General features: G+C 44.2%; 3 protein-coding genes across 3 annotated transcripts; all 3 read right to left on the bottom strand.

Annotated features, from left to right (window-relative positions):
* Positions 1 to 563: 563 nt before the first annotated feature.
* Positions 564 to 3,951, bottom strand: LOC108413815 (histone H1-like). Its single transcript, XM_017686489.2, has 2 exons — positions 3,913 to 3,951; positions 564 to 1,993 (listed from the first exon to the last, which is right to left on the bottom strand). Exon 2 carries the CDS (start codon positions 1,978 to 1,980, stop codon positions 1,375 to 1,377), a length of 606 nt encoding a protein of 201 aa, XP_017541978.1. The 5' UTR covers positions 1,981 to 1,993; positions 3,913 to 3,951; the 3' UTR covers positions 564 to 1,374.
* An 807-nt stretch (positions 3,952 to 4,758) lies between these two features.
* On the bottom strand, positions 4,759 to 5,591 carry LOC108413810 (histone H2B-like). The gene has a single exon (XM_017686483.2). It carries the CDS (start codon positions 5,579 to 5,581, stop codon positions 5,207 to 5,209), a length of 375 nt encoding a protein of 124 aa, XP_017541972.1. The 5' UTR covers positions 5,582 to 5,591; the 3' UTR covers positions 4,759 to 5,206.
* A 12,257-nt stretch (positions 5,592 to 17,848) lies between these two features.
* Positions 17,849 to 18,263, bottom strand: LOC108417135 (histone H2A-like). Its single transcript, XM_017689858.2, has one exon. It carries the CDS (start codon positions 18,234 to 18,236, stop codon positions 17,850 to 17,852), a length of 387 nt encoding a protein of 128 aa, XP_017545347.2. The 5' UTR covers positions 18,237 to 18,263; the 3' UTR covers position 17,849.
* Between the last annotated feature and the right edge of the window lie 2,979 nt (positions 18,264 to 21,242).

Genomic DNA, 21,242 nt, shown 5'->3' with positions numbered 1-21,242 from the left:
CGCACTATTACATAACGTGTCTACATTACAAGCCTGATGTGTAGCTCTAACCTACATTTGTTTATTCCCAGTACATCATGAGTTTAAAACCCAGCTCTATACTGGGTTTTATACACTCTATACGAGCTGTTTCCTTGGGGCTCTGCCACCGGTGGACTTACGGGCGGTCTGCTTGGTTCTTGCCGTGGCGTCAAACTCTGCGGCTCTCCGCGGGAAGAAAACGAAAGAACAAGCTCGGGAATGCCTCATGGATCTTTTAAGCGCCGGAGCTGCTCGCCTCTCATTGGGCGTCTTAGATGTGCCCGCCTCCCATTGGTCAGTCGTCCACGCACCGACTAAGCGTTATTGAGCATCTCGAGTCGTGCAAAGTTTAAAAAAAAAAAAAAAAAGCACTTCTATCACTGCGGTGGGCGGCTCTTAAAAGAGCCTTTGGTTGTTTACAACTCAATAAGAAAACCGTCAGTTTTCCATTTTAAATTAACTTTATTAAATAATCCAAATACATAATCAATATCACACATCACATTTATGCAAATTTATACACAAATACAACAAATCCACAATACAATTACACACACAAACTTAATATGAATTTAAATGAGAGAATTATAAGTCCAACGATATTTAGATTTTCTATCCATGGTTCGCAGTCGTTTCAGTTCAAACGTTATCTGTTGAAAAACTTCCGCAGGGATTTGAATCTGTTGTGTTACAATTTTACACCTCGTTTTCCAAAGTTTACAGTTTGTAACACAATCAACCAATAAAAGTCCTTCAAAGTTCCTCAAAAATACCAAAAATTAGTCTTAACATTTATATCAAACTTGACATCGAGAGCTTTTAGTCTTTTCCACAGAACCACAGATCGATTACAGTGAAGTAACAGGTGTTCAATAGTCTCATCTTCCTCACAGCCAGCAGATGGGCACGTTTTCGTGGTGACATAGCAGCTCCACTTAACGACACATTGCACAGCCAATCTCCCCACACTGACCAGCCAAGCTCTAGGACCCGCCTACCGCCCAGCGTTTTGTCCCCGTTCTTATTAAGAATATAGTTAATTTATTTGATTTAGTTTAATTTTAATGTTTAGTTTTTTATGTTGTCTATACAGTAACAAGTCACCTGTAAAAAACCTTGTTAAGTACTTAAAGTTAATTACTTTAATTATTATTCTCTTCGTACTTCTCTTTTGCCTCGCTGTTGTATCTCGGAGAATTTCCCTGCTGTGGGACTAATAAACGATTGTCTTATGAAGAAACAATGACTTTGTGGACGGCGAAAGAAAACCGAACTCTTTGAGTGGGAAATGTGGGGGGGCTCTTAAAAGAGCCGTTTTCAGCGGGGAAAATGTGAGATATAATAACAGCACGTTTACTTCTTCTTGGGGGCGGCCTTTTTCGCCGCCTTGGGCTTGGCAGCTTTGGGTTTGACCACCTTCGCTTTCTTCGGGCTCTTGGCCGCCTTCTTCGGGGCCGCGGGCTTCTTAGCTTTCTTGGGAGACTTAGCGACTTTCTTGGCGGCCGCCGGTTTCTTGGCTTTCTTCGGCGATTTCTTAGCAGCTGCGGGCTTCTTCGCTGCTACCTTCTTGGGCTTCTTAGCAGCGGCGGGCTTTTTAGCGGGCGCCTTTTTGGCTTTTGGAGCCGCTTTCTTTGCCACCTTCTTCTTGGGCTCGGCTTGTTTCTTGTTGAGCTTAAAGGAGCCCGAGGCGCCGGTGCCTTTGGTCTGCACCAGAGTGCCCTTCGTCACGAGGCTCTTGACGGCGATCTTGACGCGGGATTTGTTCTTGTCCACGTCGTAACCGCCGGCAGCCAGAGCTTTCTTGAGGGCGGCGAGAGACACGCCGCTCCTCTCCTTAGACTGCGAAACAGCCTTGACGATGAGCTCGCCGACGCTGGGGCCGGCTTTCTTGGGCGGGGCGGCGCGCTTCTTCTTGGGAGCTTTGGCCGGCGGGGCGGCGGCTGGAGCGGCTTCTGCCATCGTTCTGCTTTTGCTGCAATCGGAGAGAGAATGAGCGGAGCTGTGCTGTTCAGAGGAACCTCCCTCTCAGGCGACGGGCCGCCTCTTAAAAGCCACATGAGAACGGTGTAGACTCAACCAGGCGGGCGCTGTGCAGCCATACCTCAGTGACGCGCTCGCACTTGTGTTTTCTCGTGATATTTATCGGGTAAAATAAGAGCGAAAACGTGGATTGTTGAGCGCCCAACGGCTCGATCCTCTAGAAGAGGCTCTGTCGTGTGTCCTGAGTCCGGGAATGAACGCGCAGCGGCGCATTGTTTCGCAGGGCTCGCTCAAAAAGGCGCCGCGCGGTCGCCGCTCCGAACGAGACGCGGCGCTTTTGGCGAGATAATCGGTGGAAAATGGTAGTAAACGGCGACGTGAGCCTTCTGACAGCTCGATGACTCATTCGGGGAGAGCCTCGGCGACGGCGCGGGAGAACAACGAGCGGTCAAGCGCCCCGTTTATTATGGGTAAAACGAGCTTTCTTGGAGCGAGTAAAGCACACGCGTAAGCAAGCGGGCGCCATGGGCAGAGCTGCTCTCTACTGATGTCCTGGTGTATAAAGCGCTATATATAAACTTTGACTTGACCAGTGGTAAATAAACCCCAAGCTCCTTCTCACCCTATTTAACTTTACTTCCCACTAGGGTGAGGGAGAAATTAGAATAACCATAAACTTCTTATAATCTTACTAGAAATAAACCTCACTCTTCTCTGACTCTAACTTCACCATAAGTATGAGCTCTGGCCCAAAAAACTCCTATGGCTTGCTCCAACTACATAATAGTCCCATGTCTTAGCTTCTGTCATGCTTTTGATTACTTTGACCTCAGCAACAATCAAAGTTCTTCACCTAAATATATTTTCACTCCACCATAAACCTAAAGCCTCGCTCTAAATCTGCTATGACTTTAACTGCATGATGAGCCTGAGGCCTGGCTGTAAGTCTGATTTGGCCTACTCTACGACATGGGTTTAAAACTGAGCTCTGTACCTGATTTTAGTCCTCTCATTTTATCAGATGTCTAATGATACATCTCAGTTTACTCTCACTCCATCACAAGCCTGATGCCCTGCCCTAAGCTTACTTTGATGTTCTTTAACTGGAGCTACTGTTACTCATCTAACTTTACTATAAGCCCAGGGCCTAAAGCCGAGCTCTAAACCCACCATCAGTCCCTCTCTATACAGCGTAAGCCTGTGGCCTAGCAGGAAAGATCGTACTGCTCACGGTCTTCTTTGGAAGTCCAAGGCCTTGCCCTACACTGACCTTCACGATCTCGGAGTTCAGGGCTATAGCAGCTGTTACTCTGACTACTGTATAAACCTGAGGCTTAGCCATAAATATCAATAGCTAGAAAGCTCAGCTTGGAGGTTTTGATTCACTCCAACTTCATAAGCATAAGGCTTTGCTCTAAACCCATTATGTGTTTGACTACATCAGATGCCACATTCCTAGCTGTGAGGCTCCTGATGCTTTTCGAAATAAATCTCAAGCCCAAAGCCCAGCCATGTACCCACTTTTACTCACTCAGACTTCACCATAAGTCAAAGCTGAGTTCAACCACTCTGACTACAATTTAAATCTGAGGTCTAGCTGGAAAGCTCCTCTCACTTTCTCTAGCTTCACGGTGAGCTTAATGGCACGTCTTGCACCTACTTTTGCTTTATCACCACAGCTTCTTCATAAACTTGATGGCTCACTCCCTTCTTCCTCTCACTTTTAATAACTACATCAGGAGCCAAAGCCCTAGCCTTATGTTTATTTTAACTTCATCACTAGCCTGATGCCAAGCTCCACAGCTACTTTAACTTACTCTGACTACTTTGAAGACAAAGAACAAACCAACATAAAACTACTTTTGCTTCCTCTACCATCATCAATAGCCTAAGGCTTAGCTCTTAACCTACCTGTACTCCCTGGCACCTTATCATCAGCCTAAGGCAGGGGTGTACAGTCTTATTCACAAAAGGCCAGCGTGGCTGCAGGTTTTCACTCCAAACAAGCTGCAGCACAGCTGACTTCACTTATTTAATTAGTTGGTCTCAGTCTTGGAGTGAAAACCTGCAGCCATAGCAGCCCTTTGAGGATAAGACTGGACACCCTGGCGTAAGGGCTGCTTTCATTTCCTCTAACAGCTTCGTGCATATCTATATTCTTTAATGTAAATAATGCTGTATTTTGCACTTCTGGTTAGATGCTGACTGCATTTCATTGGCTCTATAACTGTAACTGCACAGTGACAAAGCTGGATCTAATCTAATCGGGAGTCTGACACCTGTCTCTGCATCACAGCCCTAAGACTTAGACTGTAACAGACTTTAACTAACACCTATTTCATCAGACGTCTCTGGCCTGGCTGTAAACTCAGTACATCCGGATGTAAACTTTATCCTCAATCTAACTTCAATATGACTGCCCTAAACGCACTTCTCCTCACTGAAACCCCCTTTACTTGGACTAAATCCAGCAGAAGCCTGGGGCCTTGCTACACACCTGTTCATAGTTCCTGAGCCTAAATCCAAACTTATCATTGCTTTAGTCCTAAAGGCATTAATTCTGCTCTTCACACACCACACAGTATTCCAGCTATTCCCTGGCCCAGCACACCTGATCCAGTTCATAATCACTTACAAGGAAGTGTTTTTGAGGTGGAATAAAATGACAAATTTCAGCAATGAACAGCGATAAGAAACAACGCTTTAAACTCACCAGCCTAAGAACTAGATGTACAGGATGAGTCAAAAGTCAGAGGACAGGTTTTACTGTATTTTATTGATTTTTATCTCTGGGGTCGTCTCAAATTGTGCTTCCTGAGAAAGTCAGCAACAAAACCTTCAGCACTGCATCGTGGAGACTTGTGACAGCACAAAAAATTAAATCAAACTTACTATAGCCTTTATTTTATTAATGCAGTTTGAGTTCTCTCCATCTCTCACACACCATGAGAAAGCAAAAAAGTTTTTTCCCTTCAAAAAAAGAGCTCATCAGGCTGCACGTTAACCGTGTTACTACATTTAACTACACCAAATGGAGTTTATTACATACATACAATGTGTGTGAGAGGCAGAGAGCGCTGGAGAAGTTGCGCAGGAAAAGGCGAACAAGACTTACTACTACTACTTCTCAGAGAAAAGCTTTTAAAGCGAAACCGTGGGTGGCTCTTAAAAGAGCCGTTGGGTTTGATGAAGCCCGGATCACTTTTTACTTGGAGCTGGTGTACTTGGTGACGGCCTTGGTGCCCTCGGACACGGCGTGCTTGGCCAGCTCGCCGGGAAGAAGCAGACGCACGGCGGTCTGGATCTCCCTGGACGTGATGGTGGAGCGTTTGTTGTAATGAGCCAGACGGGACGACTCACCGGCGATGCGCTCGAAGATGTCGTTAACGAACGAGTTCATGATGCCCATCGCCTTGGAGGAGATGCCGGTGTCGGGGTGGACCTGCTTCAGCACCTTGTACACGTAGATAGCGTAGCTCTCCTTCCTGGTCTTTCGGCGCTTCTTGCCTCCCTTGCCGGCCGTCTTGGTCACGGCTTTCTTGGATCCCTTCTTCGGGGCGGACTTGGCCGGTTCAGGCATGTTTCTTCTCTTCGAGTTAGACTGAAGAATAAGGAGGAGCGCCCGGCACCGGCTTATGTACACTGCGATATTCAAAACAGACAAAGCTCCGCCTTCACAGTGCTGTCAAACGGTCATTGGACGGCAACCAACGGCTCGCTTGGCGGACCAACGGCTCGCTTGGCGGACATCCTCCAGCTCTCATTCACCCCCACTCTCCTCCGTCTCCCCCTCCTCCTCCTAGCTAAAGACTCTTTGTTCTCTTTCCCGCGCATTCTGATCTACTGGGTGTCCTGCACAGCACAATTGAACAAATTTATATTTAAAATATATAAAAATGTATGTATAAAATATTAAAATTTAAAATATTTATTTTTATTGCACTTTCATAAAATGGCGACACAGTTCTAAACACCTTTGAGAGGTTTTGAGTTTTTGACATTTTTAAAATGTTTTTATTGTGCATTTTGGATCTCAAACTGCTGTTGCAAACTTTTTTTACTAAAAAAATTGAATAATAATTTTTTATTTAAAAAAAATTGCTCAAGTCATTCTGTATTAGAGTTAATCAGATCCAAGTAACGGATTTGAGTTTATTTCAAAGGAAATTGAACGGATGTACCGGGTTCTGGTGGAGAACCGCGCTGTTTTTGACCGTTTCAGCTGTAAAAGGTAGAAGTCGTGAAGCTGTGAAGATGAACAATAACGGCTTTACTAACTAAACGACTCCAACAGCGCTTTGTGGAATTTACAGTAACTCACCACTCAAAATATACAATATTCCTCCTTCTCTCTGTTCTGGTATTAAAGTAAGATCAATACTAATTTCCTCCCAGCATTGAAGTTAAAAGGATAAAAAAAATCCGGGACTAAAGTCACAGTAAAACAGACAAGTTAGCGCTTTCATTTCTACTAAACAGGTCAGGCGGAGCAGCTCTTCTGGTGGGAGTGTGGGGGGCTCTTAAAAGAGCCGTTGGGTTTGTGGTTGATCGAGTCGAGCGTTTAGCCTCCGAAGCCGTACAGGGTTCGGCCCTGACGCTTCAGGGCATAAACCACATCCATGGCGGTGACGGTCTTCCTCTTGGCGTGCTCGGTGTAGGTGACGGCGTCCCTGATCACGTTCTCCAGGAACACCTTGAGCACGCCGCGGGTCTCTTCATAGATCAGACCCGAGATACGCTTAACGCCGCCACGGCGAGCCAGACGGCGGATAGCCGGCTTGGTGATGCCCTGGATGTTATCGCGGAGCACTTTGCGGTGACGCTTAGCGCCTCCTTTACCAAGACCTTTGCCTCCCTTTCTTTTTTTTTAAAGAAACTTTATTTTAGCAAAAAGTATAACAGTTTACAATTAACAAACAAACATCATCATTACATACAAAATATCAAAACAGTTACAGACTTTATATTTTAAAAGGTCAGAAAGTCCCATTTCTTACCTTCCTGTTTTTTTGTATCGATAGTCCTTCTTCTTTTCAGTTCCCGTATAATTTGACTAAAAACAACATCACTGGACACAAAAGCTTGATCTATCGTCATTCTCGTTCTTGTTTTCCACAGTTGACTTTTTACAATGCAAATGCAAATTAGCCATAATAATTCCTTTTGTTGTTTTGGGAGAGAGTTTCCAAATAATCCATATGCTATTGTCTTCATATTCATTTGTATATTTATATTTAAGCTTTGTAATTTATTCCATGTTTCTTTAGATCTATAACAATCAAATAAAAAGTGTTCTAAAGTTTCTTCAGCGTCGCAGTTTGGCATGGGACATTTTATAGTCTTTACATAGCAGCTCCACCTGACTACAGTTCTTACAGGTAGTCTCCTAACAGAGATTAGCCACGATACATCTCTCAGATTTCCTAATAGAAGTTTATTGTTATTATTATTGCATGCGTCTTTATATTCACTTGGTTGTAAATCTTTGTAAATAATCATATTACCATAAATAGAGTTACATATTAGTTTATATATTTCTTTACTATGATAATTTATCTAGTTTATATTGAGATGTTTATGTTTTGCAATACCTTCCAGACATCGTCGCTAGTTCGTCGCAAAAACCGAAGCTCTGAGCTCGAGTAACTCGACTGAGCTGAACGCAGCTTTTATGCTCCTCTACAGGACCTAGTTGAAACCAAAGGACCGGAGGCGGAGCTACACACAACAGACACTACAGAGAAACACACAAAGCAGAAACTGCCACGAAACAATCAGTATCACTATCACCACTGTCATTATTAGTATTTCACAGCCTTACAAATCTGATGTATTTGTTAAGACGACCTTGTGGCCCAAGCCAGACTGCCAGGAGGAAGAAACACTAGAGCTCTTTCTGTTAGACTGTTACCGTTCTTGAGAAGTGTGGGATAAAGTGAGTATAATAGAATAGAATAGAATTTAATATGAAATCTATTTTTTATGGGATCTTTAAAGAAAATATGACTAAAAACAAACATGATATTTTGTGGATGGCTCTTTGTGTTGTAAAGTCTAAACTTTGGAAAACCAGATGTAGAATGACTATCAACCAGCAGTTTGTTTCAAGTGAAACCGTCTTTAAAAGCATTGAAACTGAAGTGAAAAGACTGAAGACAATGAACACGTTAGTTAAGGACACAGACATGCGGGACTCTCTTACTTTGTAGACAAGATTTAACAAAACAAAAAAAAAGTTGATGTGAATTTTGTCGTTTTCTATGCTGTTCTGTTCTTTTTCTGTAGTTTGATGAAATTAAACCAAGTTAAAAAAAAAAAAAAAAAAAAGGCAGCTGATGATCTTCTGGGCCGTTTTCACGAACCCCTGCAGTGCTCCCCTCTTTACCACTGAGCAGCTGCTGCACCATGTTGAGATGCACTATGTCAGCACACTTTCGATGGTGGCGCGGTAGGAGGACACCAGCAGCTTCTCCTGAAGGTCGTTTTTCCTGAGACTTCTCAGGAAGTAGAGTCTCTGCTGCACCTTCTTGACCACTGCCATGGTGCTGGTGGTTCAGGAGAGAACTTCAGAAATAACAGAGAAAAAAAAAACAAACAATAAAAATAAATAAATAATAATAAAAAAGAAAAGGTTTGCTCAGGATGCAGTAACAGTGTTGGGGTAGTTGGATCTATAGACCCCCTCCTGCTCCTCTTATACTGTAGATGATTCAGGTGACCTTTTAAATCCATACAGTGACTCAGAAAAGCTGCTTTTAGGGGATTTTACTCTGCATTTCTCTCAGGCAACTCTGAGGATTACAAAAGGTCCAGATATGCACACCCCCAGCACAGGCTCTTCACACTCCTACCTTCAGGCAGACGCTACAGGAGTGTGAAGTCCAGGACTACAAGACTGACCAACAGCTTCTATTCACAGGCCATCAGGCTGGTGAACACCTCACTCACTGCCTCTTCCGTCCTCCCAGTCTGAACTGATTTAACCTCACACTCAACAACAGCACCTTACCTGCACTGCACTGTTGCTGTTAGAACAACACTGTTTACATCTGTTACTGCACAGAACAACATTGTTTACTGTTTACATCTATTACTGCACAGAACAACATTGTTTACTGTTTACATCTGTTACTTGATGCACTTTATGAACAGCTGCTCTACATATTTGCACATACGCACGTGTAACTAATTTTATTTCAACTTTCATACTGTATATTTGGTGAATGGAGCAACAGCAGTTAAAAGTAAAAAAAATGTAATCTTAAGAGAATAAAAAAAAATATATAAGAATAACTCTAAAAACAGTAAAGAATTTCATTGTACAGTGTAACTGCCTGTTCTGCTGTGCATATGACAATAAACCTCTTGAATCTTGAACTGGTTAACTAACATATCTGATCCCATGAAGGAAGTGAGTAGGAATCTGTCTCTAACAGAACTCATTACAGAACCAACAAAACCGAATTTAATTGACCCACCAAGTCAACAATCCAGCAGTCCTGATAAAATCTCCCCTACAGGTGTATTTGACCCTGGTTTTAGTGACCACTGCCCCATCACATGCAATAGAAACACTACCATAATAAAGTCAGGCTCTCGGATGGAGGTTAGAAGACCTTATAAACATTCCATTTTACATTTACATTTATGGCATTTGGCTGACGCTCTTATCCAGAGCGACTTACAATTTTATCATTTTACACAAGTAGGCGAAGGTGGTGTTAGGACTCTTGCCCAAGGACTCTTATAGTGTAGTATAGTGCATACACAGGTGGGGAATTGAACCCTAGTCTACAACGTAGAAGGCAGAGGTGTTAACCACTACACTACCCGACCAACAGTTGGTAAACAATAAACAAAACAATAAAAAAAACAAACAATAATGACCAAAGCTTCTTAAATGAACTGGCAGTCAGTGACGTCCACTACACCTCTGAAATCCCAGATACTGATTTAGACAACTTTATCAAAGTCTCCTGGTGGTGTTGAACAAGCAGGACCCAATAAATCATCAGGATCAGACACAGATCAGATCCCTGGTTCAGCTCTGAAAGATCTTCCTTGATCAATACTAGCAACAAATCATGGAGCCTCAATAGAAGAAACGGTGACCGAGACTGACGGTCACTATGAGACAGCTGAGGAATAAACGATGCTAAGACCTCAGCAAAAGTCAAAGGTCTTACCTGAAATCTACTTTCACTTCATGCAAATTCTGGCCTAACTTTAGATCTAAAATCACTAATTTTAAGCTCATGCTGGAGTCACAGTTGGCCAAACTAGCCGTACAGCTTAAAGTCTAGTTCTGTACCTGATTTTAATTGTCCAGCTTCATCTGAAGTCTAATGGGGTGCTATAGCTCACCCTTCACTCACTCTTACTCCATCACAAGCCTGATGCCCTGCCCTAAGCTTACCTTCACATTATATACCTGGAGCTACTGTTACTCACTCTAACTTTACCACAAGCGTAGGGCCTAAAGCCAAGCTCTAAACCCACCATCACTCTCTTTATATACACTATAAGCCTGATGCCTCCTTTCACTTTACCCTCCATCATCATAAGCCAAAAAAAAAATCAAATCTCCTTTTATTCATGCTGTCTACATCAGGAGTTCTACACCTAACTAGAAACCTACTTATTAACATGCTTTCACTCACTGTCACCTCATCATAAGCCTGGAGCCTAGATATATGAGCCTATATACGCCCACTGTAAACACTTCCAAAGCTTGAAGCCAAGTCCCATACCTCCTACTGCTTCATCTACCTTCCTCATAAGCCAAGGGCCTAGCTCTAAATCTACTCTACATACACTCCAACTACTATATACCAGCTTCATCACCTGCCTAAAGCCCAGCCCTGTACCCATCATTACTTTTGCTTGATCTAACCATGTTATAGGCTTAAAGCTTAGCTTTGAACACAATACTATTAACTTTAACCTCATTATATATCAGAGGCCTCGCTGTAAACTCACCTTTACTTCCTCTAACTTCATAACACATCTCGAAACATAGTTTAGCTCACTAACCTCATCATAAGCTTAGGGCATACCTCTGTAGCTACATCTACTTTTGAGATTCAACAGTTTTATATTCTCTTATCATGCATATGATAAAGCTATGCTGAGAAAGTAAATGTCTTACTATGTTCCTCTTCTCATTCCCTTTAGCTACCATATAAGCCCAAGGCCTAGCTTTTAACTGATTATGTTTAACTTCCACTGTAGGATTATAGTAAACACAAACATCTCCAATTAGTCTCAAGATCTAGTTAGGCTGAATGGAAGCAACTAGATAGTAAGACATTGCGCTTGTAAGGAATCGCGAGTCAGCAAAAGTAACCTCACAGCTAAACCTCAGATTTCAATATTTCACTGCATTAAGGCCTGGGGCTCAGGAATAATCCACTCTTTGCTTTCTCTAACATTGTCATGAGCATACGGCTTCGGCCTGTACCTACTTTTACTTTCTCATCAGAACTTCATCATTGGCTTAATGGCTTGTTCTCTACCTCCGTTCCTTAACGGTAGCTACATCAGGAACCTGAGCATAAGCCTGGGGCCTAGTTGGAAGCCCATTTTTGCTGACTCTGACTCCATCATGAGCCTGTGTCCTAACTCTAATCTCATTTCTACTTCATCTCACCTCATCATGTCCCTATGGTCTTGCTCTAAAAATAAATAATAATAAATTTTATTTAAAGCGCCTTTCAAACACCCAAGGACACTATACAAATAAAATGGGAAAAAGGGTCAGATAAAGCAGAAAATAATATAAAACAATTAGGAGTTATTAAAAGCAGTCAGAAACAGGTGTGTTTTCAGTTCAGATTTAAAAGTCTTGAGTGATGTGCAGGAACGCAGGGAAATGGGGCGCGAGTTCCATAACTTTGGGCCAACAACGCTGAAGGCTCGTTCACCGAACCCTTGTAGTCGAACTGGAGGAACAACCAACAGGTGAGCATCAGTGGAACGGAGAGAGCGAGCAGGACAGTATAGTGAAACTAAAGAGGACAAGTAAGGGGGGGCCAGGTTCTGTAGTGAACGGAAGACCAAGAGTAATGTCTTGTACTGAATGCGGTATTGGATGAGTAGCCAGTGAAGGGATATCAGTTTTGGGGTGATGTGCTCAGAAATTGATGTCAGGACTCTGGCAGCAGAATTCTGCACATGCTGGAGCTTCTTTATTCTACTGGCAGGCAGTCCGGCCAGCAGAGCATTGCAGCAGAGCATTGCAGTAGTCCAGTTGACACGTAACAATGGCATGAACAAGAGTTTCAGCCGCAGAGTCAGTGAGTGAAGGGCGGAGTTTAGCAATGTTTCTTAGATGGAAGAAAGCAGTTTTAGTAATGTTATTGATATGGGCTTTCATTGTGAGAGCTGAGTCCAAGATAACACCCAGATTACGGACAGTAGGTGATGTGGTTGTGACGAATCCAGGAATTGAGATGGATGGTTGGTCGAGTTTCCGAAGAGTGGTTGGGGAGGCAATGAGAATGGCCTCAGACTTGCTATTGTTTAGGTTGAGGAAGTTCTTTGCCATCCAGGAATTGACATCGTGGAGACAGCTGAGCAAGGATTCGGGAGGTTGTAGATCAGAGGGCTTGGAGCAGACATAAATTTGGGTGTCGTCAGCATAGCAATGGAACTGGAGGCCATGCTGTCGAATGATATTACCAAGGGGGAGAAGGTAGATTATAAAAAGCAGTGGGCCAAGAACCGAGCCCTGAGGTACTCCAGACGTTACAGCAGAGCAGGTGGATCTGAAGCCACTGAGGGGGACAAACTGCTGGCGGTCAGAGAGGTACGACTCAAACCATGATAGCACCGTATCCGATAGTCCAGTCCAGAGTTTCAGCCGGTTCAACAATGTAGAGTGGCAAACTGTGTCGAATGCTGCGGTGAGGTCGAGTAGAACCAAGATGTTAACTAGTCCAGAGTCAGCTGCTAATAGAAGGTCATTCATCACTCAGACTAAAGCAGTTTCAGTGCTGTGGTTGCTCCTGAACCCAGACTGGAACTGCTCAAAAAGATTATTAGATGATAAATAGTCCTTTAATTGAGTGGCAACCACACACTCAAGCAGCTTACTGAGAAAAGGGAGGTTGGATATGGGACGGTAATTACTGAGGTCCTCAGGAGCCAAACCAGGTTTCTTAAGGATAGGGGTAATGGCAGCCAATTTCAATGAGGGGGGAACAATGCCAGAGGCAAGGGAAGCGTTGATAATCCTGGTGAAGAGAGGACAGAGTGAGGGCAGACAGTCTTTAACCAGGCATGTAGGCAAAGGATCCAAAACACAAGAGGTTGGTTTGGCGGACTTAATGTACATCGCTACTGTGGTGGTATCCACTGGAGTAAAAGTTGAAAAACAACAACTGACTGGGGGACTTTGTTGAACAGGGTCAGAAGAGGAGTTTGTGAGGGCTATGTCAGCATGAATTTTCCTAATTTTGTCTTCAAAAAATGCCATGAATTTGCTACACAGCATTGAAGATGGAATAAGGTTAAAGTTATTAGCAGGCCTTAAAAGCTTGTTAACTGTGGAAAATGGCGCTTTAGGGTTGCCATGACAGTTTCTGATGTTGGTGGAGTTATAAGCAGATTTAACGCTATTGAGGGCAGCTTTGTAAACAAGGAGATGGTCGTTGTAAGCATCTAGATGAACTGTCAGACCAGACTTTTTGCTGAGGCGTTCAAGTTGTCGTCCTTTAGCTTTCATTAACCTCAGCTCAGGGGTGTACCAGGGGGCAGAGTGGAGAAAGGCGACTTCACGAGAACGCAGCGGCGCATGAAGATCCAGGGCGGACATAGCCGTATTAGTATAGTGGTTAGTAAGGGTATCAACAGAGGCCAGTGCTGGTGGGACAGGGACAGAGTCAATGGTATTCATGAGGTGTAAGGACAGACATTCCTAATACACCTGAAGGATATTTTGTGTGGCAAATGACCTCTAGTCAGTTGAGCCAGAGCAGCCAGTTCAAAGGAGATTAAACTGTGGTCGGAGATCTGAGGGTCAGTAGTAAGCAGGTTAACAGGAGACACCTGAGGGGTGGAACAAACCAGGTCTAAAATGTGACCATGCTTATGTGTAGCAGTGGCAACATGCTGAGTCAGGTCAAAACACTTTAACAAGTTTAAAAGATCAGTTGTGTGGGGATCACCTTTCACATCAATATGTACATTAAAATCACTTAAAACACAAATTGAAGTGTAAAAGGGGTAGAGAGCGGCGATCATCTCAGATAATTCAGCCAAGAATGAAGATATCAAGTTTGATTTGGGGGGTCGATACATCAGGAGCACTAATAAAGGTGTGGACCCATATATTTTCAGGGCAAGGCATTCAAACGATGAGACCGGGTTAACAGGCACTGAAGTGACCTTAAACACAGAGCGATAAAGAGCAGCAAGTCCCCCACCACGACCAACTGCCCGCGGCTTGTCGATGTACTGGTACCCAGTAGGTATTGCTTCATTAAGCTGGAGGTACTCACCAGGCTGCTGCCAGGTTTCAGTTAGGAACATGAAGTCGAAATTGTTGGCCAGGATGACATCAGCTATATGAGGCGCCTTGTTATTAAGTGAACATGCATTTGCAAGTGCAAGTTTAGTGTTAGGACATGAGGTGAGAGTGTGAAGCACATGCCGGTCAGTGGACAGAGAAACTTTTAGTAGCACAGAGTAGTCAATAGAGCATGGAATCACAGATGGACGATGATTCTGAGGGCCAGGCACCGGAATTGGACTGAGCTAACTGGGAATGACGAGATGAGGTCCAGATAATGGGAATGCATCCAGGTCTAGGTACAGATGAATAATAATGGGCCTTAGGTTTGGAGGATGGGGTGCCACGGTGAATGTAACGTGGACGGCGGGCTATACCCAGGGCAGCACATGTAGTAACAATAGTGGTAGGAAGGCGGACGATCCTACGATTGAGCTGCAGAAGTTCGTAAGGAGTGTAGAACAGCATCGTATCCGCTCGCCGGAGCACGGTCGTAGGAGGGAAGCACAGATTGGCAGACAGAAGAGCACAAGCCGGCTACTAAGGCTCACCCTAACGCACCGCTCTGAACCGCTAGGTTAGTTAGCCACGTTAGCCTACAGTTAACAACCATACAACATCGTGCAAGAGCAGTTATACCCACTCAGCAGGTCGAAGTGCAATGAAAACAAACAGCAAACGAGAAAGTAGAAACTTACTTGAGTGAAGTGTAATCGGTGACAACAGGATGAAAACATAGAAGACTCGGGTTAAAGAGTTAAGCGGCGAACAGCGTGCATAAACAATAGCGCTTAGCATTAGCATAGCAACCCCTCTAAACAATGGCTCTTAGCATTAACACAGCATAGCATAACAACCTCCGTAAAGAAGCGACCGGTAAGATATAAAATCTGCAGAATCATGTGGGTGTAAAACGGTAATATAAAAGGTAAATTGAAACTAAAAACACAGGACAAGAACTAAAATAAAATCCAGGTTATTTATGAAAATAGAAAAGTTCCCGGAGCAAAGCGGCAGCCAGACGTGCACAGCGTACTCGCAACCGGAGAGTAACTACACACTAAGCCTACGGTTTAGCCCTGCATCTATTACCACACACTATAACCACAGTAGAAGCCTGAGGCCGAGCTTGAAGCCTCACTCTAACTTCAGCAGGTGCCTAAGGTGTAGCCTTAAACCTACTTGTACCCTCTGTGACTTTACCATTAACCTGAGGACTACATGTAAATATAAATATGCTCACTCTTAGTTCATCGTGAGTCTGACCATTAGCCTTCTCACACAAAGGCCATCATTAGTCTGTGGCCCAGCTCGACATCAACCTTCACTTAGTGTGAACTACTTCTGCTTCCTCTAACATCAGCAACAGCTTAAGGATTACCTCCTAACCTGCTTGTACTCACTGGCACTTTATCATTAGCTTGAGGACTAATTTCATCTCTGACTTCAGCATTAGCCTAACGCCTGGGTCAATATCACAGAGCTAAAGCTTCACTTCTGTCCTACTTTTACTATTATCATTCCATCACACGTCTCTGGCGTAGCTGTAAACTCACATTCAAGGTTGTGTCCTAAACACAGATTCACTCACTGATAAATGTACACAACTCATCACAAACCTACAGTCTACCTGTAAACACTTTATGTTAATACCAGAGAAGCCTGGTTACACACCTGTTCATAGTGCCTGGAGCATCATCAATAGTCTCAAGTTTAACCATTTTTACTCATTCTAATGTCTAAATCCATGCTTCAGTCCTCCAGCCTTCCTCAGGATTACTTCATTCTGCTTTTGACAACACGCCACACTACACAGTATTCCAACTATTCCCTGCACACCACAAACATTCTCACAATAAAAACACTTCCCTCCCACATCACATCCTCATGCCTTGTCATTGCATTTAATTACACCGTATCTGCTTAAACTGCCACTAAATAAAATATGTATAAACAGGAATGTGAAGTTTCACCATTTAATAAGCTGAGTTATCACAACACAAAGTGCAAAAAAAACGAGAAAAAAAAAAAAAAAATCACAATATAACTAATTTTTAAATACCGAGTCCCATGATCCGGACAACACCATAACCACAGGCAGATTAATAAACTGCTCAGGAAAAGAAAAATAAATTACATCACAGCGCTTAAGAGCTCGGAGTTTCGTAGAAAAGTCGCTCTTCTGGACTGAAACAGTGAGGTGGCTCTTAAAAGAGCCTTTTGGGTGTTTGAGGAAGTTGTGGTCGCTCCGCTGAATCTAAGCGCGCTCTCCGCGGATACGTCGGGCCAGCTGGATGTCTTTAGGCATGATGGTGACTCTCTTGGCGTGGATGGCGCACAGGTTCGTGTCCTCGAAGAGACCCACCAAGTAAGCCTCGCTGGCCTCCTGCAGGGCCATGACGGCAGAGCTCTGGAAGCGGAGATCGGTCTTGAAGTCCTGAGCGATCTCCCTCACCAGGCGCTGGAAGGGCAGCTTGCGGATCAGCAGCTCTGTGGACTTCTGGTAGCGGCGGATCTCGCGGAGAGCCACGGTACCGGGCCTGTAACGGTGAGGCTTCTTGACGCCGCCGGTGGCCGGAGCGCTCTTGCGGGCAGCCTTGGTAGCCAGCTGCTTCCTCGGGGCTTTGCCACCGGTGGACTTACGGGCGGTCTGCTTGGTTCTTGCCATGTTGCTTGAGCTCTACTCTTCTCGCCGAAAAACAGAATGAACCCGTGTGTCCAACACGGCGCATTTATGCATTGGAGCAGCTCTCCGCCCACTGGGCGGCTTGGATGTGCCCGCCTCCCATTGGACGGCCGTCCACGCGGCAGCTAAACGCTATTGGGCGGCTTCTTTCGCGCCAACATTTTCAAACTACAAGACGCCCCAAACCTGACGCTCCTTAGCGTCATTTTTCTTCTTTACTCGTTCCCGCCTCGCCTTGGCTAAACGGTATTGGGCGTCTTAAGCCGCGCCAATATTTTCAAATCACAAGACACTGCCCAACGCTGCGACGGGCGCCTGTACTCATTTTTGTGTTTCACGTCTTGTGAAACTTTACTTGAATTTTTGGTTCATTCATTATTACACGCCTGTTATTTCACCTTCACTCGCCTAGTTATAACAGATGCTCGTGAAGGTTTATTTACGTTGTGTTCGAGTAGCTTCTCATTTTAATTCAGTACACTAATCGTTTGACGCGGCGATGCCATGATCTCTTTATTTCATTCTAACTAACAATCGATCGAAAGCTTTGTTGCACGGTAGAAGGAATATAAAAACACTGCACTTTTGTCGTTAAGGTGGGTGGCTCTTAAAAGAGCCTTTGGTGATCTACGATTTAGCAGAAAGCCCAGTTTACTTGGTCTTGGCAGGTTTCTCGGTCTTCTTGGGCAGCAGGACGGCCTGAATGTTGGGCAGAACGCCACCCTGAGCGATGGTCACTCCTCCGAGCAGTTTGTTGAGTTCCTCGTCGTTACGAACAGCCAACTGCAGGTGACGAGGGATGATACGGGTCTTCTTGTTGTCGCGAGCGGCGTTCCCGGCCAACTCGAGGATCTCAGCGGTCAGATACTCCAGCACAGCGGCCAAGTAGACGGGAGCACCGGCGCCGACGCGCTCGGCATAGTTACCTTTACGCAGAAGTCTGTGCACACGGCCCACAGGGAACTGCAGCCCAGCACGGGAGGAGCGAGTCTTGGCCTTCGCCCTGGCTTTACCGCCGGTCTTGCCTCTTCCACTCATCTTGACCTTCTATCAACTTTGTCAAACACAGCTGAAATAAGCGCCGCTCTCCGAGTCTTCCTTATAAAGAAAACGGCTTCGTTTCTATTGGCTGGAATTTGACGGCCTCCCACAACCAATCCGCGTGGTCAAACTTTAGGGTCCGCCCACTCGCGTTATGTACACGTTCCCTCCACCCAGCTCTAATTCACCCCCCTCTCCTCCTTCTCCTAGCGATAGACTTTCCCTTTGTTCTCTTTCCCGCGCATTCTGATGTGATCTTGTGCGTCCTGTACAGCACGATTTGAACAAATATATTCCAAATAAGTTTTGTTATTGCTTTTTTTATAAAAGGGTGTCACATTTTTAAACACCTTTCAGAGGTTGAGTTCTGCCGAACATCTCCATTTTTCAGAAATCGTTTATTTTAGATCTCAGACTGTTAAGATTGTCTTGCTTTTTTACTCAAAAGGTATTTTAAACTTAAAATTACTTAACCAAGTCATTGTGTTCGAGGATTAAATAGATCCATGTAACGCATTTAAGGTTCTTTTAAGGGGTTTTGAACGGATCTATCGGCTTTTATTGGAGAACAGCGCTGGCGTTTGACGGTTTCCGTTGTAAGAGGTGCAAGTTGCGACACCTCGATGGCTTTACTGACTAGACATTAGGTTTGAAAGTCACCGCAGTCGACCTATGAAATACCCCCCCTCATTCTCTACTGTTGTGCTGGTGTCACTTTCCTCACAAAATAAAACTAAAGTGGACAAACATCTCTACTAAAAGGGTCATAAGGAGCAGCTCTTCTGGTGGGAGTGTGGGGGGCTCTTAAAAGAGCCGTTGGGTTTGTGGTTGTTCGAGTCGAGCGTTTAACCTCCGAAGCCGTACAGGGTTCGGCCCTGACGCTTCAGGGCATAAACCACATCCATGGCAGTGACGGTCTTTCTCTTAGCATGCTCGGTGTAGGTGACGGCATCCCTGATCACGTTCTCCAGGAACACCTTGAGTACACCGCGAGTCTCCTCGTAGATCAGACCGGAGATACGCTTGACACCGCCACGGCGAGCCAGACGGCGGATAGCCGGCTTGGTGATGCCCTGGATGTTATCGCGGAGCACCTTGCGGTGACGCTTAGCGCCTCCTTTACCAAGACCTTTGCCTCCCTTTCCTCTTCCGGACATTTTCTCTGATTTTCCTCCAAGTCGAAACTCAAAGTTTGAATGAAGCTGCTACGCTGAACGCACCTTTTTATGGTCCTCTACAGGACCTAGTTGAAACCAAGGAACCACCGGAGGCGGAGCTACACACAGACGCTACAGAGAAACGCACAAAGCAGAAACTGCCATGAAACAATCAGTATCACTATCACCACTGTCATTATTAGTATTTCACAGCCTTACACATCTCATGTCTTTAAAAGACAAAACGTCAAACATTGTCCACATTACAAAAGAAAAAAAGATAAGATGCCTTTGTCATTGCACAGTGTACAACGAAATTAAGCAGCAATCCAACGGCGTTTTCTACATGTAGCCCCTTGTAAATGTGTGGCTAACATTTATTTCATTTCATGAAGTGACCCTGTTTTTAAATGGTTTTAATTATTTAAAAACTGTATAAAAATGTCAAAATGCCACGTCTGGTGCTCAGGAGTTAAGTGTTCTCATTTGTTGTAAAAAGTTGTCAATCTCTGTTGTACACCTCCTCGCCTGCTGATTGGCGCTTTGTCTCTGTGGGGGTGAGAGGAGAGGCGTGTGTGTGTGTGTGTGTGTGTCTAGAGAGAGGAAGGGGCGAGAGGAGAACGTGGCAGCTACAGGTAGAAAAAAGTCATGTTAAACACGTTATATTGACGTTTCTCATCAAGTTGGAGACCACCAGCTGCTGGTGCACCTTCTACACCATCTCGGGAAACCAGATAACGGTCTGAGAGGCCGTGAGGCTCAGACTTCCTCTGGCCACGCTGGATTTCCCTCTCAGAGGCAAGGTAGCAGCTCTCCACTCCATTCCCCCATATTGGACCCTGAGTGAGTCCAGGCAAATTTTTTTTCTGCGCGAAGCGGCCACTTAGTTTAAGGCCCCCACGTGCACAAGCAGCATTCGGGCCCGCCACGAGAGACACACCCAGAAAACAGGGAACCCCGTATTTGTATTTCCTTTTATTTCAATATTTCTGACCAGGTCAGTTTGAGCTTACTGTTACAGTCTGAGTGTGAGTGTGCCCACATTAGTGTTGTGTATTAATAGGGTGTTACTACACATTTCTGGGAAACCACTAAACACTAAATTGTGTATTTTGTGTTTTTTTTTGTTTTTTTTTGTTATGTGACCAAACGAGATATCAGGTTTGAGTGACCAAATTGAATGAACTCTATTTTTTTTTCTAAGATGGTTTTAATAAGTACCCCAACCCAAGACACAGTAATTCTCTGCGTTTATTTTTATTAATCAATAGAAGCTGGGGTTTTGTTTTGTTTGTTTGGGGTTTTGTTTTGTTGTAAGTTATAATAGTCACATGTCTAGAGTGTTAATCTAGATACACCAGTCATATTTGGTAAGCTAAATTATAACTGAGGTGAAATATTACTCAGAAGGGTTCCTGCACCAGCATGTATTTATAACTATGCCTGTTTTATTTAAGCAGTTTCTGACAGCTCATAATTAAATAAAAAAAGAGCATAAACTCATCTAACTCATATAGCACAGCCTAAAGTTAAGGGGGCACTACATACAGACAACAATTAAACATAAGGCTAAAATATATGAAGTGCAGATTTAAAGGAAAATAGTATAAAAATTTTAAATATAAAGAAAAAGGACTATTAAACTATAAGAAGTTCTCGTCCCTCCACAGATACTGACCTCACCCTGAATTATCATTTAATCTCTGGGAATACGAGCTGGTATGAAGCTCAGAGTTACTGCAGGAAGAGCTACACTGACCTGGTCGGCATCAGAGATCAGAACCAGAATGAAGCAGTAAATGGAAAAGGGCTGACCAGAAGAACGTCCTTCTGGATCAGCCTGCTG

Source organism: Pygocentrus nattereri, chromosome 23 (assembly GCF_015220715.1).
Source record: "Pygocentrus nattereri isolate fPygNat1 chromosome 23, fPygNat1.pri, whole genome shotgun sequence".
Classification (NCBI taxonomy): domain Eukaryota; kingdom Metazoa; phylum Chordata; class Actinopteri; order Characiformes; family Serrasalmidae; genus Pygocentrus; species Pygocentrus nattereri.
The sequence above is the reverse complement of the archived record's forward strand: the minus strand, read 5'-3'. Positions and strand labels throughout refer to the sequence as shown.